Raw genomic sequence first — 24,719 nt, 5'->3', positions numbered from 1 at the left:
GCCCCATAAATTGAAAGTGTAATAATATAGATTATATTCTGAATCACTGGCCTGCAATACCAATATTACACCTACATGAGACAACAGTCAATCACAAACATAAAACACTACAGTCATAACAAGTGTAAGGAACACACAAAAACGTGCTACAAAAAATAACTACTTGAAAATTGGTGTCAAATTATCGGTAATTTGTTTCTTTTTTGGTAAAGAGAAAACAAAACAGAAAGCAATGCATCTAAATAGTCAAATATTTGATTGCAGGTAGCCTAAGAAAAACAAACCCAAAAAAAACTAGTGTGAGATATATGCTAACTGAAAGCAAACGGGATTGACTTATCTGTTCTCTCTCCACTAATTCAATTTGTCCAAACTTCAGAAAAATCCGAATTCCGGCACGCGAATGGTCCCAAGGAAGCCGGATTGGAGATCATATACCTGTAATAGACATATAGAGACCTATATTGATCTTCCACTAGTTCGGTTTCAACTCGTTGAAGCACAAACAACAGACGTGAACTCACGTGTACCGACACTCTTCGCCCTCTCCCGTTGGTGGCCCGGACTTCCTCCTGCCTTCCATGCCTACCTGGTTGTCCCCACAGCGGTGCCTGGCCAAGCCGGATCTCCCCTGGAAACTCTTCCCGCAGCTGGGGCAGCCGAACGGTGTGGCGCCCTCCTCGTGGACCTTCTGGTGGTTGCGCAGGAATCTGGCCAGCCGGAAGGCCTTCCCGCACGTGTGGCAGATGTGCTTCTTCCGCTGTGTGTGAATGCGCATGTGGTTGCGCAATGCCATGTAGTTGGTGTAAGGCTTGTCGCAGAAGTTGCACCGGAAGTCGCCCGTCTTGTGGGTGTGCTTGTGGTTCAGCAGTGAGCTGGCGTGTTTGTAAGCGCAGCTGCAGAGGTCACAGGCATAGGGCCGCTCGTCTGAGTCCAGATCCACCGTGCTGCGGTCAATGCTTATGGAGGAGCTGTTGACCGAGGCTGAGGATGACGGCAGATGCTGGGCGGGGCAGTCATGGGCTGCGAGCTCATCAGCTGTGGCGAATCCTTCACAGCAGCCGTCACATTCAAAATCCATCTGGGCCCCAGGACCCTGTGGGCCCTTACAAAGACCGGCCGTGGTGTGAGTGGCGAGCTGCTTCTGCGTACGGAAGCCCTTGCCACACTCCTGACAGTTGTGCTTCTTCTGGGCGAAGTGGAGACGTAGGTGGTTCTTCATGGCTAACCGGTTGGGGTAGGTAGAATTACACACGTTGCAGTGGTACTCCCCGATCTTGTGGAGGTTCTTGTGGTTAGCCAAGCTGCCCGCATGGCGGTACGTCTTCCCACACTCATCACAGGCGAAGGGCCGACGGCCACCCTCGGATTGGTCAAATTTCTGGGGCCTGGAGGTTCCGGCTGTGGAGTAGGGCTTCTTGAATCCCTGAGGGTGGTGAGCATATTTGACGCCCATTCCGTGGCCTTTGGAGGATTCGCCTCTCATGCTCTGCATCTGGGACGTTCCAGGCTGCTGGAAGCGGGAGCCGTTGGGGCCAGTGCGGATCAGGCCTCTAGCCCGGTGCTCCTCATGCAGACGCAGGTGGTTGATGAGCTGCTTCTGGATCTTGAAGGCTTTTCCACACTCCTCACACTTGTGCCTGCAGTAGGGAGTAGAAGGAGATGGAGATAAGATTGAGGAAGCCCCTTTAAAAAACACTGGAATTTTTAAGTGCCAAATGGGTTGCTGAGAGAGATTTCACATGCCATATGGGCTTTTTCGTTTGTAGTCAGTCAAAGTCAGCCTTCTAAACTAGTGGTTCTCAAACAGGACCCGTAAATGGATAAGTATTTGGCCGCAAATCCCCATCTGAATATAATTTGTGCCAGGGACCACCATAAAATGCTTTTTCAAAATTATTCTAAATCTTTCACAATTTCTCAAGATTTTTCTAAACCATATATTTGATTTTCGGCCAATCAAATCTGGATGTTACGCTTGTGTTGCTTGTGTACCCATAAGCCAATTTTAATATAAGATTGATTGAAAATAGACAAATAAAACATAGGTTGGTTAATTGGTTAAACTGACTTTGATCCTGTATTAACTGATTTAACTGGGGACCCCCTGGTGTCCCCTCAAGGACCCCTGGGGGTCCCTGGACCCACTTTGAGAACCACCACTCTAAAGGTACTTTAATGGCAAAGTATTAAATCCTTGGCACTTTTGGTGTAGCTATTACAGGCCATATAATTATTCTCCATGGGTCGTTAACTTTTTTTAAATAATTCCACATTTTATTTTTCACATCTTGTAATATGGAACAGCAAAACTGCTAGATGATTAGAAATGACAGGGCTTTAAACATATATCAATCGTTGTGTATAAGCTTTACCCACCACCCGTAACCTTTAAAATAAAAAGGCTAAGCTGGAGACTTACCTCTTCAGGTCAAAGTGGGTTCTCTGGTGATTCTTCAGTGCCAGCAGGTTGTAATACCGTTTCTGGCACACAAGGCAGCGGAACACCCCGGTCTTGTGGGATTTCTTGTGGTTCAGCAGGGAGCAGGGGTGCCTGTACCCTCTACCACACTGGTCACACTTGTGGGGCCTGTCACCACCCTGGTCCATGGATCTCCGCCCGTCACCGCCCATGTCACGGCTGCCCCCGGCTACCCCACCGCTGACCCCGTCTCCTCCAGACATCCCCTTGGCTCCATTAATGCCCTGCTTGCTCAGAGTGCCAGCACGGTTCTTGCCGGGGCAAAGGTGGGTGATTAGGTGGTGACGGTCGGCAAAGAACATACCACAGTCAACGCAGATGTGGTTACGACCATCCATCTTGTCATTTCCATTGGGTGTGCCGTCGGCCAGGCCCTGGGCCTGGGCCTGGCCATCCGGTCTCTGGGGGCCGTGGACCAGCTGATGGTTCAGCAGATCCTGCTTCCTGGAGAAGCTCTGTCCACAAGTGGAGCAGATCATCCTCCAGTCCGGCGTCACGTTGGGCTGGCCAGGCGCTGAGGGGTTGTTTGCGTGGCTGCGCAGATGGCTCCTAAGGGCCCGGAGGCTGGCATAGTGGTTGCCACACACTGAGCACTGGTAGACCTCCCCGTCGTCCTCTTCATCTTTGTCGTTGGCGCTCATCCTCTTCCCTGCACTCTGAGAGTACTGGCGCTGACTGCTGCCTTCCTTCATGCTGCTGGAACTTCCAGAGGGCAGCGCCGTTCCTCCCGGGCTATGGTAGTTCAGGTTATTGGCCATATACCCGTTGGACATGTTGCCTTGTTGCTGCTGCTGGCCACGTCGCGGGCACATGTGGGATTTAATGCCAGATATGTCACCGTACATCTCACCACAGTCTGCACACATGTGCCTGTCAGCCTGTCGATGTGCAGAGTTGCTCTGCGACAGTGAGCTGCCATCGAAGCGGTCATGAAACTCCAAAGAGTCCAGGCCACTGCTGTGGCCACCGTCTGGCACAAAGTGGGCAGCATCTCCCAGGTTCCCAGGCAACGATATGGGAGTGGTCGCACCACTGCCCTCCTGGACGTAGCTCTGCTGTGAGTCGAGAGTGAGTGGCTCAGAGGACAGCCAGTCATTGCCGTCACTGCCGATCTGGTTGGAGGGGCGCCCTTTGTGGCTACGCAGGTGGCTATGTAGTGCCGCCAGGTGGGGGTATTGCTTACAGCAGATGGTACACTGGTAGTGGCCCGTCTGATGGGAGCGCTTGTGGTTGACCAGGCTGCCTGCGTGGCGGTAACTCTTGCCACATTCGCCACATTTAAAACGTCGCTCGCCATCGTCAGGGGAGCCGTCCTGCGGTACTCTGCCTCCAGAGGGGGAGGACACAGAGCCCTGGGATCCAGAACCGAGCCCGTCTGAGGTCAAGATGGAGCCGTCCTGTCCATGGGAGCCTGGGTGCGGGTCGTGAGTCAGGTAGTGGACCTTAAGGCTCTCCAGGTCGGGGTGGCCCGCACCACAGTACGCACATGTGTATATGGGATTGTTAACAGGTGGGCCCAGCATGGGGTCGTAGGGGCCCCTCTTCTCACTGGGCAGAGGCGGTAGCGGCAGGGGGTCGCCCAGGGCGGGAGTGTACGCCGGGGAGCGAACAGCACTCAGGTTGTGGGGCATGATGCCAGGAAAGCTGCGGGTCAAGCCTAGGGAGGATGAGGCAGCGTTGTGCAGCACGATGTGCTCCTGGAAGTCGGCCTTGCTGGGCAGAGATACTTGGCACAGGTGGCAGAAGCAGTTGTCGTCGTTTGAATGGCTGCTGCGCACCGAGTTGTGGAGGCTGCTGTTGCTGCTCACCATGGACGCCCCAGGGGGCTTGAACTTGGAGTGGGTGCGCTCGTGGCCGTTGAGGGCCGCCAGGTTGCTGAACTGTTTGAAACACACAGAGCACTTAAATGTTCCTTGCTGGTGGCACTTCTTGTGGTTCACCAGGCTACCGTGGTGCCGGTAGGTTCGGTCACACTGGTCACACTTGAATGGCCTGTCCCACGCGTCGTCGGATCCAGGGGAGCCTTTCTTATGTTGGTGTTCTTCTGTTTCGTGGTTTTGCAGGACACTATGGCCCATGCCACTATTGTTCAAATGAGTGCGCCCAAAGCCGTCTGAGAGGTCCTGGGCTAGGGTACTATATTCCCTCTCCTCGTGGCCTGCCTCTTCAACTACCTCTTCGGTCTCTTCTTCGGTTTGTGCGCTACTAGGGGACAATGTATGGATACGCAGATGGTTCTTTAAAGCAACTGCGTTAGGAAGGGTACGGGTACACACTGGACACTGGAAAGAACCAACTTCATGAGATTTCTTGTGGTTAGCTAAACTGCCTGCGTGCTTGAAGATTCTTCCACACTGTTCGCATTCAAAACGTCCACTCTCTTCTTGCTGGTAATGTGCTTTCATATGCTCTAGTAGACTTGGAGTACTCGGACAAACCATATCACACTCTTTACAGGGGACACCCTTGGCTCGACTCATATCATGCATTGCCATAGTACTCCAAATGGAATCGGGAAGGAGAAATCACAGTCACGCAATGATGAACAGTGATATCTAGGAGATGGAGGGGAGGGGGAGGGAATAAAGACTGGGGGCTTAGCTCTTCAGCTGTGTGTTGTAGTAGCCATTGTCTCTCAGGAGTGGTGAACACAACTTCAGCGAATCAGTGCCCTTCCTGGCAGGCAGGAGGAGGGCCTGGGGTCACACCAGCCAATGAGGAAGCTCTGTGAAAACACAAGGGAAAACAAAGAAAATATGTTAGTACTATGACATTAATGCAAATACGGCAGTAATGTTAAGTAGTTAACCATACCAGTGGTGCGTTACTGCGTTAGATTTTTGAGAAAGCTATTGGATTCCATTAACCTCAGTATGGTATGAAAGGTGGTTCTCACAGAGAAAGAGTGCATATCACTTAAATAAGGCTATACAGTACTTCCTGCAGCTGACCCTGGTTTGAGTTAGACCCAAGGCACTATAATACTGCATGTCATCCCCTCTCCGTCTTCAACCTTTCTACCTGTCGGTCTACACTGACCTATCCAAATACAGCAGAAAGGCCAAACAATTATCTTTGAAACTGAACCTGCAGACATTTAACTATCTTGCGTGGTTATTTTTGGTCAAAGTTATGTTTTTAGTTGCAAAATCTAAAAATAGAGGAAATGTCTGTTTGTATGTAAGGCTATAACGCCCAAGCTGTGAATGAACAAAGACGAGACTGATTCCGGTATGGTCCTTTAAATCCAATCAAGTGACTGGATTTAAAGTGACTGCGGTAATATTCAAATGTATTAACACCATCAAGCCACTAGACATTTAAAGTAATTAAAATATACTAATGTCATAATAGAATTTACATAATGAAAGGTCAATTCCAAATCACTTTATACGCATTTAAAGAAAAAGCAAATCAGCACTTGAGCATCACCATTCAAGACTTCTGAAATGTATGCAAGACAAAAGTACCAGATAACATTCACCCTCACAAAACCACCAACAGTATAGAGCCCTTACTTTGGAACAAACTCTTCCTATTGACTTTAAGAAAACCCCACCCACTGCATTAGTCACATTGTTTAAGAGTGTTTTTACCACCCTGCTGTGGCACACCTTTGTTGATAGTGTAAAGAAAGAGGAGAGGGGTGGGGCGGGGGGCAGAGAAAAAAAAGAGGGAGACGGCTTTCAGCAAACCACTGCTGTGTTAAAAGGCATCAACAGAGGTAGTGTCATTCAAATTTACAGCAGTGATAGAATGTAAAACGTATTGTATTCATTATTCTAATAATAATTGTTTTGAATTTGAATTAGATTACCAAGGAAAACAAACAACACTTTAGCTAGTTCTTTAGGTGCAGACAATACGTTTTGTGATATGCGGGTCCACAACACCACTAATACTGTAACTAATTAAATTAGCAATGAAATGTAATATCTCTTTGGGATTAATAACCTTACTTCAAGAAGCATACATTACCATTAATTTAAACAGAAAAACAGTATTTAAAATCTGACAAATAAATCAAGTACGTTTTAAAATGGATACTGACCAATAAATTCAAATAAAAAACACGTTACTTCATGCTCCCTGAATAACTCATTACTTCTTTAGGTACAACCATGACAAATTACATTAAAAGGATCCCTGGCTAATGAGCCTTAATAAATTCAAATTTCCGTCTATAACTAAAATAAAAAAACATATTTTATTTATTCTATAAATAGTTCATCTTTTACTCAAGGGGGATGAGTAAAAGATGATCATCAACTCGCAAGTTGATGATGTCATTTGTCCATGTGTGGGTCCAGCCCTATGGAATGTTATTAGCATGTCTCAATAAAAAACTACTTAATACTGCCTACTGCTACTAGTACTGGTTAATATGAGCATCAAAACAAATTTAAAAACATTTTTATTAGCACATTCCATAGGGCTGGACCACACACGGACATATGATCAACTTGCGACGGGCATTGTCCCTCTTGACTAAAAGATGAACTATTTATAAAATAAAATTAAAAAAATTGCAAAGATTTACATAGAGGGCAATTATAATGTATTAAGGCATATTTGGCTTATTAGCCAGGGATCCTTTTAGAGCCAAGTGCTGCCACTGATCACTCCAAGTGATCTATATTTCTACAGTCACAAGTGTTGATTAAGGATGAGACAAATGTTTCAGAGCTCTGATAAAAAAAAACAAATTCTGAACATTTATGTAAAGTTCTTGCCAAGCCTTTTTCGCTCTCATTTCTTTAAGTCGGAGTTTATGCAATTGACCTGCATGCGGCCGGCACTCAACCGTGAAAGCTGACACGGATTCACGACTGATGAATCAGCATCTTAACACGTCTTTAATTTGTTAATTACTTGATATCGCATCTGCGTGCTCCAGAACTGCATTTGCCGTTCGCATTGGATTATTCTATGTGAATTTTCAGGAGAGGATCTCCAGACTGTTCCTCCTCACTGGCTGATGCTTGGTGGTCTTCATAGTTTAGGCCTTTGAGCCATATCGGTACATATCATATCTGCTCTTCAGTCCTATGGCCCCCAAAGACAATTACAGAGCACGCCAATTAACCCTTTAAGACCGGGAGCGCATCCGTGTGTCATTGTAAGATTTCTTTGGCTACTCATACGCGGCACTCGGTGCCACGCTATGAGCTTGTAGATCTGCTATTTTTGATCAATCAAAAAATTTGAGCAAATCTTTGAATATATATATTTTTCAAAGCAAACATTTGTAACTCAAATCTTTGTTTCTGGGGAATCCCACAATATGTTGCTATAACCAGTGGCTCTCAAACATTTTCATGTCAAGGACCCCCAAAATTATATGAATTTTGGCCGCAGACCCCCCATCTCAAAGATATTTTGTTCCAGGGACCCCCCAAGAAGATGTAACAGAGTTCAAAATGTTTGCTATGGAAACATAGATATTCAAAGATTTGCACACATTTTCACGATTTTTCAAAAAAATAGCAGTATATGTGCTATTTTTTAATAGCCCAAAGAAATCTTAGAAATTACACAAATGATGCTTTCCCGGTCTTAAAGTGTTAAGCAGAAGAGACAAGTGTAGGCACGTCAGTCATTGCACTTGTTATCGGGCTGTAGGAAAAGGAGCTTTCCGCATTTATGTGGCTTTAAAATATATATACAGTATACACACAGTTTTTATTATCAACATTTGTTCACAATAAGTCCAAAAGCAGCTAATGCAATCTTAATTGTAAAGAGCAAATATGGTTACTTGTATGTGTGTACCATGGAAAACCTCAAGTTTATGAAATTTTGCCTCAATCTGTTACAATTAAATGTAATACTTTATTTACTTAGTTGGGGATTTTTTTCAGATAAAATTAAGACCCAACAGTACGAATGTTAACAGTGTTTTTAATACATACACATATATTTGAATTAAATACATTCTGAAAGCAAAACTTGTAGCTTTTAAAGAACATTTTCATTTAAGAATTTTGCATTTGGCTCATCGCTCGTGACCAAGTAGTCTATCTCACTATATCAACTGATACATTCAATTTAGGCCAGCCAATTTGTGAAGATTGAATTCAGCAAGTATCTTGCGTCTTTTATTAAAGACCCTTATCATTTCCTGACAAATAACACTAGAATCACACTGTAAACTGCAGGTGATCTATCAGGCGTCTGGTGAATGAATCCATTTAAAAACATCTCTCCTGCATGGTGACAGTCAGCCATACATCTCCATCTATCCTGGGTGCTGAAGGGCTGACCATCAGCAGGCTGCTGCTTCTAGCATGGTGGTCTAATATTGACACACCACTGTTTGTTCCTGTGGACACGTGACTCTGTGGCACCTCTGCAGAGGGGCTGAGGGAGGATCCACCCACACACACACTCCCACCTACCCTGTTTGGACTACACACACACACACACACACACACACCCCCACCCACACACACACACAAACAATAGGCTAACCAGAACGCTTCTACACATTCAGAAAAAAGGGTAGACAGAGAAGGGACAGGTAGAGATGTTGATTTGCGTCACATTTTGACCACAAACAGGCTCTTAGAAATGTGGAGGTTATGGTTAAAGGATCAAACATTAACATCAACCACCCACCAAACAAATGGTGGATGTGGGCTTTGGCTAGTAAAATGTCACGTAGCACGTTCAGGTATTTTAAAAAACAACATTTTAAATGATGGCTGACAGGTGAAACAGTCAACAGTGAGTGGTATATTTTGGAACTCAGTGGGCCCCCGTAGACGGTAAATGAAAAAATTCCATTTCCTGCCTCTGTCACCCCTCCCCCGCCCTGATGGAACATACATCCACACACACACACACACACATACACACACACACACACTGGTGTCTGGCCTGACTGCAGCAGCACGGCACGGCACACAGCGGCATAATGGAGGCAGAGGCTTCACCTCCGCCCTTATACAACTAGTGAAAGTAATCAGATTATGAGCAAGCTAGGGGTTTGGGTGATTATAATGACTGGGCTACTGTTAGAATACTGAGCAGCTAATCTGGGATGGATTACACTATGCCTAAAATCGTCCCAGCGACACATGCACGCATTACAAATTCTATAATTAAAATAGTACTTGACGGCAACGCATTTAAAATTGTTACGTATTGAGGTTCTCTAGACCACAGGACAGCTGTGCTCTCTGGGTCAAAGTAGTAGGAATGCCAGCGCCACCCCAACACACACACACACACACACACACACACACACACACACACACACACACTAAGGGCTGGTACCCGAGTCCCAATTCTAAGCAGTCTCAAAATGCCACAAAAGCCCTCCAGGCAGGTATTAGGGTACACAGCATAGACACCATTACCCCCTGACAACCCCCTCTACCCCCAAACGCTGCCCCCCCCCCCTCCTCTGTTCCGTTCTGCGGGCCCAGCAGGCCATCTGGACTGGCTAGCAGTCTCATCAAGTCAATCAAGGAGTGGAGCAGGGTAGAGCTCTGCCAGATGGGGCCCAACGTCACTGAAACATAGCATTTCCGCTAGGCTTGTCCCCTCAGCTGTTGTTTACACTGACCAGGCCCTAATGAATTCACTGGCTAACGGAGAGAGTGGGAGAGAGTGAGAGACAGACAGACCGACAGAGAGAGAGAGAGAGAGAGAGAGAGAGATGGTACGTGGGGGAGGCGAAAGATGAGAAAGAGGGTACATGTGAGAGAGGGGGAGGAGAAATAGGGTAGTGTAAGAGGGAAAAAGAGAGGGAGGAAAAAGAGGGGGTATATAGGGTGTGAGTGAGGAGCAAGGGCACATAGTGTGACAGAGCGAGAGAAAGAAAGATGGAAAAGGGGAAGACAGGTAAAAGGGGGGGAAACAGAAAAGAAACCACAAACTGGGTAGAGAAAGGGAAATAAATGCAAAAATAAGAAGGGGAGAGAAGGAAGTTGAAAAAGACAGGAGAAAGGCTGATAACATAGGTTAGATATAAAGAAATAAAGAAATGGGTGAGACAGGGAAAAAACAATGGGAGCCAAGGAAAGAAGAGAAGATGTGATAACTTAGGGAGATGTGGTGATAGAAAAGGAGCAGAAAGACCCGAGACAAAATGGGGGACCTGGAGAGAGAGAGGGGTGGATTTCTGGGGGGGGGGGTTTATGGGGAGCTGGAGGGAAGCGGGAGGATGAAAGAGAAAAAGAAAGAAAGCTCTACAGAGACCGAGATGGGGAAGAGAAGAAATGAGGAGAGAAGAAGAAAACGGGCAATGAGAGAAGAGACAGAGAAAGGCGAGGTAGACTGCCCAGGTTGAGCATGAGGGGGGTAAATGGAGAGGGGGGGGAAATGCCTGAGGCGTTCAAAGGAGAAGGGGAGGAGGAGAGGGGCGAGGGGAAAAAAAAGGTGTGGAAGAGATTTTGATTGGCGGTGGAGAAAATGGTGGGCTCGATGCAGAGGCCTAGAAGCACACACACCGTCAGATCCTGATGAACAGTGGGTTGGCAAGTAGGAAGACAGTCACACAGTTTCACAAACACAACACTGAGAGACATTCTCAACACAGTAGAACACCACCACTGATTTTACAGAATAATATACATTACACATTTTGACTTCATAGCACAACTATGTCTGGGGTTCTTTCTAGTACGCTGCAACAAGTTACTGTTTCTATATCATTATTCCATGAATCTGCACACTGACTTTAGATTTCTTTTGTTTTTGTGCATAAGATGTTCTTACAGGAAGGTCTTTAGTCATATAAGACATCACACAATTTGTCTACCCTAAACAAACAGCCAAGTCAACTAATATTCACAGTAAAGTGAAAACAAACCGTACTATTTTAAGTATAAATCTGCCTGATTCATACTCACAACGAGCTTGTAGATCTGCCATTTCCGGTGCGCCACACCGGCACACACAACCAAGTCCAAGTAACGCAATACAATATTAAAGACACATCACACTGTCTGTCCTGAATTTTGTGAGATAAACCATTTGGGCACACACAAATGAGGATTAACTACTATCACTACGTATTCCATCATTTTGGTGGATGCTCATATAAGACTCGTATCAGAAGAGTGTATACATTTATATATTGGTGGCCCAGTGGGAACGGAGACTAACTGGTGCCGTGCTCCATCGTGGAGCACAATGAGCTGGATCGGGAATGGAACCTGCAACACTGCCATCCATCCATGCTTTAACAATTGAGCAGCAATATTGGAACACGCTTTCCTTTGCATGGTAACACAGGAATGAATAGCGACCGAGTTTCCCCCGACATTGGTTTTTTTGACTGACTTCCAAAAAGGACTAGGTTTGTTCCTACAGCCCTCAACATACACACATGGAAGATGCTGTCTTTGAGAACGTTATGAGAGACATTTCAACATTAGTGTAAATACACGTAAGACCGCTTGGAAAACCATCTTCCTAAACAAACTGAAAGACAGAGGGAGAGGAGGGGGAGGAAAAGAGGGGGGAAAAATCAGATTCCAGTCCTTTTTGGGGGGTGTGTGTGTACAGCTGTGTTTAATGTGCCTTGGGGCCCTACCCTACCTACCTAGACACTATCTGGACCAAACTACTGCCATTTAGATTCATGTCCTCGTGGTTAATGGGGCCACATACATACACACTGATCATACAGTATCATAATTAACATCAGCATAAAGGGATACTTGATCAGGATACATACATCAAACAATGTGGTGCTGTTATACATCAGATCTACACCTTGACAAATTAGGGTAAAAAGGTAAAGGTAAAAATCCTCAACACACCAACATCAGGCCCAGAGGCTATTTCCTAAAGAGGCCAGTGGATAGAAATTGCTGGAGTCCCGGCTGTAGTTCATAGGTGAGCTGATGAGGATATCTACAGGACAACTAGTAGCTTAAACTGTGTATTCTCAGCCATCTCATTGGACCAGTAAGTAACATTAACCCATTAAGAGTTAAGACCGATTTTACAAATGCCTTATAAAATCAATCGTTCGCACACTTTCAAGATTTTTCAAAAATGTTCACAAATAGCAGATATACATGCTGTGAGCTTGTACATCTGCTATTTTTGAATAGCCAACGCAAAATTCTAAAATGACACAGATGCTTTCCCGGTTTAAAGGGTTTTAAAGGAATAGTTCGCCTAAAAAGATGCAACTCGTGCCATTTTGCTCACCATCATGCCAGTAGAAACACAACAAGATAGTTCCTTTGTCCACAAAACAACTCATGGGGTTTGCAAACACAGCTCCTTGCAGCTGGAGCTGTTGGGGGGTGGCATGCGGCCCGGCAGTAAATGCTGCCTTAACCATTAAGACCTGAGGCGATTCTTAAAAATGTTTTCTAAATCCTAACAGTTCTTTGAAAAAAATCTATTAAAAAAAAGTTTCAAGATTTTTCAAAAATAGCAGATCTACAAGCTCATAGCGCGGCACTCTGTGCCGCGCTATGAGCTTGTATATCTGCTATTTTTGAATAGCCAAAGAAATGTAAAGTGACACAGATGCGTTCCAGGTCTTAATGGGTTTAAAACTCAACTTGGGTAACAAAATGACATTCTCCACATACATAATGGTGAAATCTAGGTCTTTTCCAATCACAGTGCAATCGTTTTGGCTCCAGAAATCTTGGGTTATGCTGCATGAAGTAACGTTGTCATTATTTTCCTTTAAGAGTCAAAAGAACTGAAGACTCAAAGGACCGGTCACTATTGTCTTCAGTCGTTTTGCAGAAAGCTGCTGTGTGTTTTGTGGACAAAGACATTCTATCTGTGTCTACTGTCTTTCAACTGGGTGAAATGATTCTCATTCTTGGATGAGATATTCCTTTAATAGTAAAATACACGAGCGTAATGTCCATTCACACTCAGATGTGTGACTTTAGATATCCAATATTTTTCCGATGTAAAATACATGCTTTTAATTGCTTTACATTTTTATTAGTAATACCGATGATTCCAATCATGCGATAGATTGCAAGTTGAACAAATGATCTGCAGTGCATTTGGTCATTGTTTTGCAAAACAGCACTTGGGAATGTTGTTGGTTATCCATGGTTAACCATAGCATGACGTTATATTTATAGAACACTGCAACGCACATCACTTGCCTTGGACGCACAAAAGTCATCAACTTGTATGTTGCACAACTAGTGCACTTCAATGCCACGAGCAGACAATAGCATAAATGGCAAATAGTGTTCTGAAAATGAAATTAGTCATTTGTCTTTCTAGAAATGGTTTCCTAGTTGTCTCTTTATCAGCTATGGTTTCACAGCTAAGCTTTTTGTTTATTTTAAAAGCCAAGGCCTTCCAAACAAAAAAAGCGAAACTTAACTGGGATTTATATACACTACAAAGCCACCCATCCTCTGCCTTTGGAGTTATACTCCAATATACACATTTGGTCGCAGATTTCTCTCCAGCAAAACTGCAGCTCTTGACCGAGTAGGATGGTTCATACTCCATCAGAGACCAAAAGCCTGGCACATCAACTTCACTTAAGAATCCATTGCTAATGGCACATGTCTGCATTACATTGCTTTTATAGAAAAAGCAGTGTGCATTCCTTATTAGAACCAAGCACTTAATTAATAACTAATTACTGTACATCCAGTCTGAGAGGTGTTGATGGTCGCTGTAAAAACAAAACAAGCATGTAGAAGAGTACAGTATTGTATGAGGAACAATTAAATATAATATTTAAAGGATTTATATAATATTTGTTTTTAATTTTTTGGTTCACTCATAGTGGATTATTCATACTCCTAGTACCCACCTCAATCCCTCACACACAGGCTGAAACAGAGTGTGCAGACTTGTCAGTGGGGTCCAGCACTTGAAGACATGGCCTCCCTCACTAAAGAGTCTAAGCTAGTGGAGCACAGCAAACACTATCAGGCTCCCTGGCTAAAACAGAGTCCGAATGCTATGGTTGATCGGAGCACAAACAAAACACTGCCTTACACCACACAGTCTGGCTTCAGCAGAGAACAACAAATATGAGCCAGATCTCAGGCAATCTCTCAGGCTGACCCAATGCGAGTCATTAGGGCTAAACTCCACAATCTACAGGGATCACCCCACTGCCCTGCAACCTGTGAGGGGTACTTCTGAGGAAAAACTGCCCAGAAGGCAGGTTTTAGACCCTGGCAGCTGGCAAGCATTTTGAATTAGGCCTATAGTGACCACTGAAAGTCTAGACAACACTGCTGACTACAGAGAACTTAGTAGCGTCATCTTAAGACATATCTGCAGAGCTGTAACAGGAAAATATATTAACATGATTATTCCTACTAGTAACATTAGCACACTTCTGGCTTGCTAAACACAGCAGTGGCTTGGTGAGAATCCTCCCTACAATGCCCTGGCCTACATAGTGTCCTTCATAGGTCACTACTGCTTGTAATTCAGCCCCTCTCCCATGACAGTTATACATTTACTACACCTAACATTACGCCTCTACCTGAATGGACTTTCCAACTGAACTGGGGGACACTGGAAGGATGTATGTATTCAACATGCCGTGTTTAGCATGGATATAGTCGAGTATGTGTGTCCCATAACCCTGGCCAGGCAGTATGAGTGTCACGTTCCACTAGCTGAAGTTTACAGGAGCAGAATTCAACAAGGAACAAAATATGAGCTGAACTGATATTTTGCTGATTTCATGGGCCTTGAGGGGTGAAATGTGCACTTGATTTGGTAATCAGCAACAGTCAATCATTTTTTCCCTCAGATGTCAGCAAATCCTTTCATCAGCACTGCTCTGAAATAAGAGGTACAATAACGGAAGCAGTGCATGCAAAATACATAAAAAAGGGACTACATTACAACCTGACCATGTCAGTAACAGCACAAAGACATGGGTTTTCAACAATGACTGAACTGTCCTCTGTGGTTTATTCAGAAGCACATTACAAAAACAAAAGTCAGTCCTTGTTGAGTGAGCACACGTTTCCTTTCTGAACAGTAAAGGAAGTCTTCTAAATGAATGACTATGAGAAGCAAAGGCACCATGACACTAAAGATGACCACAATGCATCCATATACTTGTTTGGATTACCCTGTTAAACATAGATATTTGAGTGAAAAGAAAGTCCCATACAGAAATTGTGTAATTGGCTGTATAATTTACAAAAGCTGTAGAGTAGTAGACATATTTATAGAAACGTGGTGTTATTACTGCTTTCTTTCCACCTCCACTAAATTGTGTAAAGACTAGAGAGGAAAGAGTTGTGCAAAGAGCAACCAAGTAAATATTCTGTAAAAACAAAATGCCAACAGATCAAATACAAAGCACTTTTCACATCAAGCTGTTCATTCAGAAGCAGATTTGAACCAGGACCCTAGCAAACGACCAATCACAATCCTTTCACTTTTTTCCTTGCAACTTTCTTTTCCTTCTGCAGAGCTCAGGGCCAAGAGTAATGTAAACAAACCATTTCGCTCAAACAAAAACAGCAGAAAGGCATTCACTACAATCTATGGATTTTTTTCTAAGACGTCTCAGCATGCAAAACTGTGTCTATGGTGATCAAATCTGTAGGAATAACCTGGTTTGCCCATAAAATTCCCCTGCATGGCCATCATGCAACACGGAAAACACCCCCGACCCCCTCTCTGTTTACACATGCATTGTTTTGAAGATATACACCGGCTTCAACGTTTCGACAACCGTTCATAATTTGCAGTGTGGGAAATGGGAAGATTAGCACGCATATGTCCACGATGCCGTGTTTGCTTTGGCCAGTTTTAAACGTAGATATGGTGCAAAAAGCGGTGACCTTGGCCCGGGCTGCTTCATCCCAGCATGGATTCACCAGGACAAAAGCGGGGCTCCTTTTACCGCCGCCGCCGACATTTCCTTCAGCCGACTGACTCCCCCGTGCGACGTCGTCAGTCACTCGTCGCAAGACAAAAACATCTAAAAACGTTCTAAACAGCAGTAAAAAGACACGATTTTCAACGGCACAACGCGGCAACGTGACTTGAAAACACGTATTTTCGTCGAAAAGGCATAATTAAAAGCATTTTTAAAGCCGGTGGGAGAAAGAGACTTGACATAACAAATCGAGCGGACCCGATAAAGGGTAACATTTTTAGGATTTTCTTTTGCAAGAAGGAAAAAACTGCGAGCTTGCATTTTGCAAATACAGATTGTTTGTGTGCACAACCATTAAATATTCGTGCCATAAAACGAGGTGTTCGGCCTCTCTGCCCACTTCTACTGAAGCCCACCTAACCGTCTCCTCCTCGGTTCCAACGGAAAATGGCTCTCGAGCTGTGCCGCCGCGCAGCTCGAGAGCCAGAGCCATTTTCCGTTGGAACCGGCTCGCGCGAGCCATTTTCCCCCACCACCACCATGCTAACTGGGATAACTAGCATTGTTAGCCTCCCCGGCTCGTTATCTTGAGCCCCGCAGCAGAGGCAGAGCAGACCCAACCAACTGAACTTACCCATGGAGAAATGTTTAACACAAAGACTAGGTTATATTATTCCATACCAGCCGTTGCTAAAAAGGCAGATATTTCAGCCGCACCCGCATCGCGTCAATGCAATAAACGCGGACAACAAAAAAAAAAGAGAGAACGGGAGCTCGCAGGCTCCACGGCCTACCTAGCATTAGCAGCTAACTAGCTAGCTACCCCCCACGATGCTAAAAAAAAGGAGGCGAAAACGGAAGTCCCATAAGCAACATTTAGAATCATATTAAGGACAACATAGGGAATACTAAACTACATATGAGCACGGAATATCAGAACGTCAAACCTTTTAGATTCATGAAAAAAACATATATGCATTTTTTTTTTAAAGTAATCAAAAATAATAACCACAGCACGGGTTAGCTTCATTAGCAAGGCTAGCCTAGCCTAGCCTAGCCCGGACCCACACAAAGATCTGGACAAATAACGCTGGACGGCCCCCATTGATGGAAAACCCTCCTCGGCTGCTTTCTGTAAAAAGTCGATTTTTTTTTTCCTTCACGAATTCCAACTCACCTCCTCATTTGGCCTCTGCGCCCCGCAGGATGAACGATGATGCACGAAGAAGTGGATGTAATGCAACCCTCGATCTTGCAACTTCACGTATTAGACATCATGCTTTATTTTTTTATTTATTTTTTTTCCTCCCCTCCGAAATCAACAACCTCCGACTTTATGATGATGGTCCTCCGCTTTTTTTTCTCTCTCTCTCTCTCTCCAACCTCCCGATTCAACAAACACACTTCCTGCCTCCAGCGTTGCCAGGTTTGGCGAGAAACAAGCAACTATTTCAATTCACTTCAATTCAAAGGAGCTTTATTGGCATGAGAAAACATACGTTTACATTGCCAAAGCAAGTGTCAAAATATAATAAAAACACTTTAAGAAAATTGGGAAAGTAGAACGAGTTGGAGGGGGTACAGCATTGTGTTAACGGAGCTATGTCACATTGCGTCGTTATATACAGGGTATGAAGCTTTTTGAGACAAATAGCAGCAATCTTTTGCAGTCACTTTGGGACAATTAGCAGCATTTTTTCTCAAAACTATTTAAATAGTATACAAAAAAAGCCTCAGATTTAAAATGTGTTTAAAGGTAGCGGCTCGGTTTATATGTAGAGTAGGTCTAGAGGTCTAGTCTGTTTAGATAGTGTTTATATGTGCAGTAGGTCTAGGTCTACTCTGTACAGATGATGTTTATATGTAGGCCTACAATATGTCTAGAGGTCTATCTGTACATATAGTGTTTATATGTGCAGTAGGTCTAGAGGTCTACTTTGTACATACAGTGTTTATATGTGCAGTAGGTCTAGAGGTCTACTTTGTACATACAGTGTTTATATGTGCAGTAGGTCTACTCTAGAGGTCCACTTTGTACATACAGTGTTTATATGTGCAGTAGGTCTAGAGGTCTACTTTGTACATACAGTGTTTATATGTGCAGTAGGTCTAGAGGTCTACTTTGTACATACAGTGTTTATATGTGCAGTAGGTCTACTCTAAAGGTCCACTCGGTACAGATAGTGCTGGACATCGGTTAGTAGTCCTTAGGGTGGTCGTGGTTCCATTGGCTAACTTCTTCTTTTACAGTTCACAAATCTTGCTGCTGTGTACAGTGTTTGCACATTGTTGTATTTCTCCCAGTATGGGAGTGTTTTGTCGTTGGTCATGTTTTCAAACTTACTTTGGGTGTATGTAATCTGTGGGAAGTATGTGTGTCTTGGTATAGTGAGCAGGTGGTTAGAATTAGAAAGTATAGCTCTGTTTCCACCACATTTTGTGTGCAGTGGGTGCATAGTCTGTCTTCCCTTAGGAGCTGGGTCTGTCTGTGGCGGCCTTTCTCTGTTGCAAGGCTGTGTTCATTGAGTCTGTAGCCTACCTAGTGAAGGCTTTCCTTAGTTTTGGGTCGTTCACCGTGCTGCAGGTACTCTGCCAATGTATATTCTCTTTATAGTGCTAGATAGCATTCCATTTTGCTTTGGTTTTGGGTTGTCTCTTTCCAGTATGTCAGGTAGCGTTCTTTAAGTGAGTGGGGACACAGTTACTAGGGCCCCAGGTAAAGGGGGCCTAAAAAAAAGTATTTTTTAAAGAAAAACAATCATAGGGGGGCCCACAGTGAATCTTTGTCCCCAGGGCCCATAATTTGGTGCTACGCCCCTGTGCACAGAGTCCCTGGACCAGCTTGACTAAGGGGGCATCCCTGTAGGTTTTCTCTATGGTTGAGGGCAACCAGGTCTATGAAAACAAGCCCAAATGAAGCGAGCCCTTCGCCATACACATTGGCTATTTGAAAATAGCCGACCTACAAGCTCACAGCGTTGTTGTGAACTTGTGAGCTTATGGATCTGCTATTTTTTTCTTTTTTAAACTATTTTTTCCCTGGCAGAAAATATTTTCAGATGGGGGTCCGCAGACAAATACATATTAATTTGGATGAAAATGTTTGAGAAACACTTAAACAACAATAGGAAACAAGCCCAAATAAGCAACTTCACTTTAGAAACAAGCCCAAAAAAACGAAAACCGCAACTAACCAATATTTACAAGCAATGTCACAGAAAAACAAGCCCAAAGTCGCTTATAATAAGCGGACATGGCAACACTTTTCCTGCCTGCCTCCAGACGCAAACTCTGCGCGTCATCATGCGCAAGAGGATTATACTGCGTCCGTGCGACGGTGTCGCTCTGCCAGAAAAAGCACAGATCTAATAGCTATCAAACGCATTGCATCGCATGCGTTGTTATGCTTGTAGATCTGTTCTTTTCTAGGCAAATCTATAGCCGTCGAGTGACATCTAGTGGCTGGATGTTCTCAGACAGGCACACAAAACATCTTGTTCTTTTTTTTCCCTGAGATTTTTTTTAGACCGTTCCTTATTCAGCCGATACGCTTTTCCCCTTTAGTTTAGGCCTATTCCCCCCCATTTTGCCCATTTCACTTCCGTAACCGTGAATCTTATAGGCCACTATAAAAAGAGCAAAAGAAAATTCATACATCTGATGCAGTGGGCAGTCAGGGATCATCGCCATACTGGCTTGGTCACCAGACTTGTCGACCCAAGACAGCTCGACCAGCCGCGATTTTGAGACAGCTCGACCCAGATCGACCGGGTCTGGTTGTCTGAAGTAGTAGCTCTGTGTAACCCCTAGAGGGTAGTAGAGTACAAGGTACAAGGTGACGGTGAGGGAGGTCCTGAGTATATTTATAGTATATTTAAGAGTAAATATTGTAAGCATGCTCCCCCAGTTGCATACTTTTTTTTAAGAAGTGTTATAGTATATTTAAGAGTAAATATTGTAAGCCTGTTTTGTCCTCCTCTCCTCTAAAATCATTTGAAAGTAGCAGATCTACACTAGTTGCCATCATTAAACACAACACAAGAGGTGAAATGAATTAAAGTAACTGTTATTTTATTTGACAAAACAGGGCAGTGTGAAACAATTTCAATGATTGAAAAAAAGGTCAAAAATAGTAGTATATACAAAAAAATGTGACATAAAATGTATATTCAAAAACATAACAAAATCACTGGCTAAAAAGCATCAGATGACCATTGCTCATCACTGGGAAACCTCCATTCTCAAGCACAATGAGTATGGGCCAATCAAACCTTTTTCCCTCAGTTGTGAAAATGTGGTTAACAATTCTAATCTTGAAATGATCTTGTCAAAAGAGGTTTTCTCAACCACTTGGGTTAAAGTAGATGGTGTTGAGTATAAAGCTGGACTTGTTGTTTGCAGTGCAATAGAAGAAGACATGCCAGTCTTTTGTCAAATAAGTGACATACTTTTAGTAGAGGACCACATTTTGTTTTTTTCAAGCAAGCTATTTACAGAGAAGTTTGATGAGCATCATCATGCATTCAGAGTATCAAAAAGTGAGGCAAGGTGTATAATTAAACTGTCTGAACTTAAAATGTATACACCATTTGATGTTCAGAGCTCATACAGTGTTTCAGATGAAAGTTTGTATGTTATACCTTCATTCATAATGTTGGAATGAATGACAGAAAAACTGACTGGACTGGGATATTATTGCCAAAATAAATGTTTTAAACTGTTTTAAAGTGTTATTTGTCTAATCCCTTTAGTGTTTAACTCTGGTATAAAGAGTAAAACATTTAACAACACCCCACTTTTTGCTGTGTACAAATAATATAGTGTATTCAAAGCACAGCATACAATCAATAAAGGCATTACCATTATGACTATAACTTCTTATATATCTGACTTTTATACTTCATGTGATTATTCACAAAACCCCTAGGAGAGGTCTTACTCTGCTATGGGGATGGATGGATGATGGTGCTGATGATGATGGCTGATAGCCTTAGGAATGTGATTGATGTTGTTGATGGCCTGTGTCTCTGTGTTTCTCTGCATATAGCTGCATTCTATATACAGTTTTAACTTTAAAGGGACATTAAGCATGTATACAAGTCTTACATCCATCAAGCTATGGGGATGAATGATGGTGCTGATGATGGGTGCTAGCCTTAGGAATGTGATTGATGTTGTTGATGGCCAGTGTCTCTGTGTTTCTCTGCATATATCTGCATTCTATATACAGTTTTAACTTTAAAGGGACATTAAGCATGTATACAAGTCTTACATCCATCAGTGTTTGAGGTGATGAAAAGGAAATAGGCTGAAGCTAAACATTTATGATAGCCTATCCTTCCTTAAATGTATAGCTCTCATTATTAACATTAAAAAGATATGCCAATAATAGAAATACCAGATCCTTTAGATTGATTGAAGTTTGCACAGGAAAAGGTACCAGTACAGTACATGAGTTTACTGTTACAAGGTCAACTAAAATGATATAACCAACAAAAAAAGCCTATAGTAACTGTAGTTACTAGTTACTTTCCATCAGTGTTTGAGGTGATGAAAAGGAAATAGAGTGCAAGAATAATTGTCAGACAACACAGAGCTGCTGCTAATGTGTAGACTGAACGTCACTTTATGACTGAATGACAAAATAATCATTTCCATAACACATACAAATAATATAGTGTATTCAAAGCACAGCATACAATCAATAAAGGCATTACCATTATAACTATAACTTCTTATATATCTGACTTTTATACTTCATGTGATTATTCACAAAACCCCTAGGAGAGGTCATACTCTGCTATGCTATGATCAACTCACAGTACAAGCATACATGTATACAAGTCTTACATCCATCAGTGTTTGAGGTGATCAAAAGGAAATAGGCTGAAGCTAAACATTTATGATAGCCTATCCTTCCTTAAACAAGGACACGGTCATATGCTGTGTAGCATACATATTCACCTTGTAAACAAAATGTAAGTAAGATGAAATATGCAATATAAATGAAATCCCAATTATAATATTTGCATCTCATATACGACAACACTGACTGAGCTGCTGCTAATGTGTAGACTGAACGTCACTTTATGATGTTCTGTAAACGGCCTCTGGGTGGCTCCCTTTAGCTTCCATTAGCCTCCATTAGCTTTGTAACGAGTGCAACAAAAACACCAACACAGTCCCACACCAATACAGTTTTGAAGCTAAAGCATTCATAGAAACTTATTATAACATGGCAACTTTGCACTTTACCTGAAAAGGGGAGAATAAAGTGAGTGCAAGAATAATTGTCAGACAACACAGATTGAGGATCGCCAGGCTGAACCAATTGATAATAGACACACTGTAAGGATTTAGAGCTGAGGTAAGGAGGTGTCTAATGGCTGTGCTTGAAAGCCTTATCACATCAAGAAGACAATAGGGCTTGAGGTAAGGAGGTGTCTATCTCAATGGCTGTGCTTGCTTGAAAGCCTTTGGGCTTGTTTCACCCTGACAGACAAATAATAATTCTTTGGTAAATCAATGTACATATTATTATTATTATGTCTGTCTCTCTCTCTCTCCCTCTCTCTCTCCCTCTCCCCCTCTCTCTCTCTCTCTCTCTCTCTCTCGCGGTCCGGGTCGAATTTGGGTCGAGTTGTCGGGTCCAAGCGGGTCGACAGCGGGTCGACCGGTCCGGGTCGAGCTGTCTTGGGTCGACAGGTCTGGTGACCCGTGGACATTTGTCAAAATGCAATTTTTGCCATGGAAATACAAAATGAGTCTAGACAAACACACAAAGAGCAAGCCCTAAATGACCATTACAGGTCTGTTACTCTGAGAGTGTACACATACACACCTTATGGGTCCATTTGGTACCGTTTGTACACTACATACCTCCATACACGGATTGGAGCTTGGTTAAGCATGAGGCAAATACATAACATTCTGAGGTCCATAGATACCAACTCATGTTGGTATCCAGCAACATCACTGATGGGTCAATGCTCAATGGGAATATTGATCATCATGATGAAGATCATATGATATGTGTGCGAACATGAGACATAGCATAAGGGTTTAGCAAGGGTTTCAATCAATAATATATACTTTTTAGTGAGGTCGGCTATGTGCGTGATCTACAGTAACACTGGTGTGTGTTATTTAGTTGAAGCGAAGTAAGCAGTGATCTGAGTCTGTCTGGGATATGATATGATGAGTCTGACAATCGAGATTTAAGCTACCTTGACAGTGAGAAAAGTGGTCCTACTTTTGCAGTTGGCAAGAAGACAAAAAATACTGTGATTTAAGCACCACCATGTCACAAATGACATGTTGCTGTTTTTGAACACACATGCACACACATGTAACAGCCTAATTGGCCATTACAACCAACACATTTGAGTTTGATATTTATTAGATATTTCTAGGCTTAAACCTCTTTATTCAGTTAATTACTTAAAGTATTTATATTCTATCATGTTTCTGTGATATATTATAAATAGCCACCACCCCTTTCTTGCATCTTTACCATTTACCATACATTTATCTCTCAACAGGCAAATTCCTCCCAGGTGTAGTTTTTCCCCTTTGAGTTGCAAATTGTGACCAAAAACAAAATAAGGAAAATGATCCACAAGTTTCCTAGGGAGCTTACTGGGGAAAAGTGTCAATTATGGGCATCACTCACTTCCACTTCACTCCTCCATTTAAAAAAAAGAAAATGTGGGAACACAAGCTCAGCTGAGCTGACATAAATCAAAAAGAGTCACATTAGTCTGCCTACTTACCCTACAAGTCTGGACAGGCTGAAAAACACCCCATGTAGTATTTACAGGATAGCCTAACACTCGCAGAAAGGTTGTTGTTTTTTTGAGAGCAAATAAATGGCCCACAATATGAATACATTTTTGTTTTATTTTGGTGGTAACTGTTGTTTAATCGCAATATTACACTCGAGGGTGGCTTTATCGTGATTATTGGCACTTCAGTGATGCTTGCTGAACTCGGCCCGCCTCGTTCCTGACCGCATATTTATTTAATTTTTTAACTTCTATTGGAACATTTGTCTTGAGAGATTATGTATAGGCTATGCCTGACCTAAGGTAACAGATATCAATCCTTTCAGGTGAGGTATAGCTAATTCAGTAGGCTGACAAAACTAAAATGTTACCAGAAATAATCAAATTGTGGCTCATGGGATCCACATGTTATTAATTTTTATAATTGATTGAATACTTTATTAGACAGAATCACAGAAATGTAAACAGCACGGTGGTGCAGTAAGACATTTAGGGTAAAAGGATAACACAAAAGAGTCCTGGCTCCTGGGGACTTGTTTCCATTGTGGTCCTATGTATCAACATAGCATAGAATATTAACACATTAATACATGTCATCAACAACAACTACTGTATGTACAAAGGAAAAACCGCGGCA

General features: G+C 43.1%; 1 protein-coding gene across 1 annotated transcript in view; it reads right to left on the bottom strand.

Annotated features, from left to right (window-relative positions):
* Nucleotides 1–17,731, bottom strand: part of LOC311056278 (uncharacterized protein) — a 31,539-nt gene extending 13,808 nt beyond the window's left edge. Inside the window, exons 1-3 of the mRNA XM_084072782.1 lie at nucleotides 17,476–17,731; nucleotides 2,423–5,207; nucleotides 525–1,640 (exon numbers count right to left, since the gene is read on the bottom strand). Of these exons, the coding sequence (XP_083928908.1) occupies nucleotides 525–1,640; nucleotides 2,423–4,977 (3,671 nt within the window). The 5' untranslated portion in view covers nucleotides 4,978–5,207; nucleotides 17,476–17,731. The remainder of the gene's footprint in view (nucleotides 1–524; nucleotides 1,641–2,422; nucleotides 5,208–17,475) is intronic.
* Between the last annotated feature and the right edge of the window lie 6,988 nt (nucleotides 17,732–24,719).

Source organism: Gymnoscopelus microlampas (assembly GCF_963454915.1).
Source record: "Gymnoscopelus microlampas genome assembly, chromosome: 11".
NCBI classification, from domain to species: Eukaryota; Metazoa; Chordata; class Actinopteri; order Myctophiformes; family Myctophidae; genus Gymnoscopelus; species Gymnoscopelus microlampas.
This window is presented reverse-complemented; position numbering and strand designations above follow the sequence as displayed.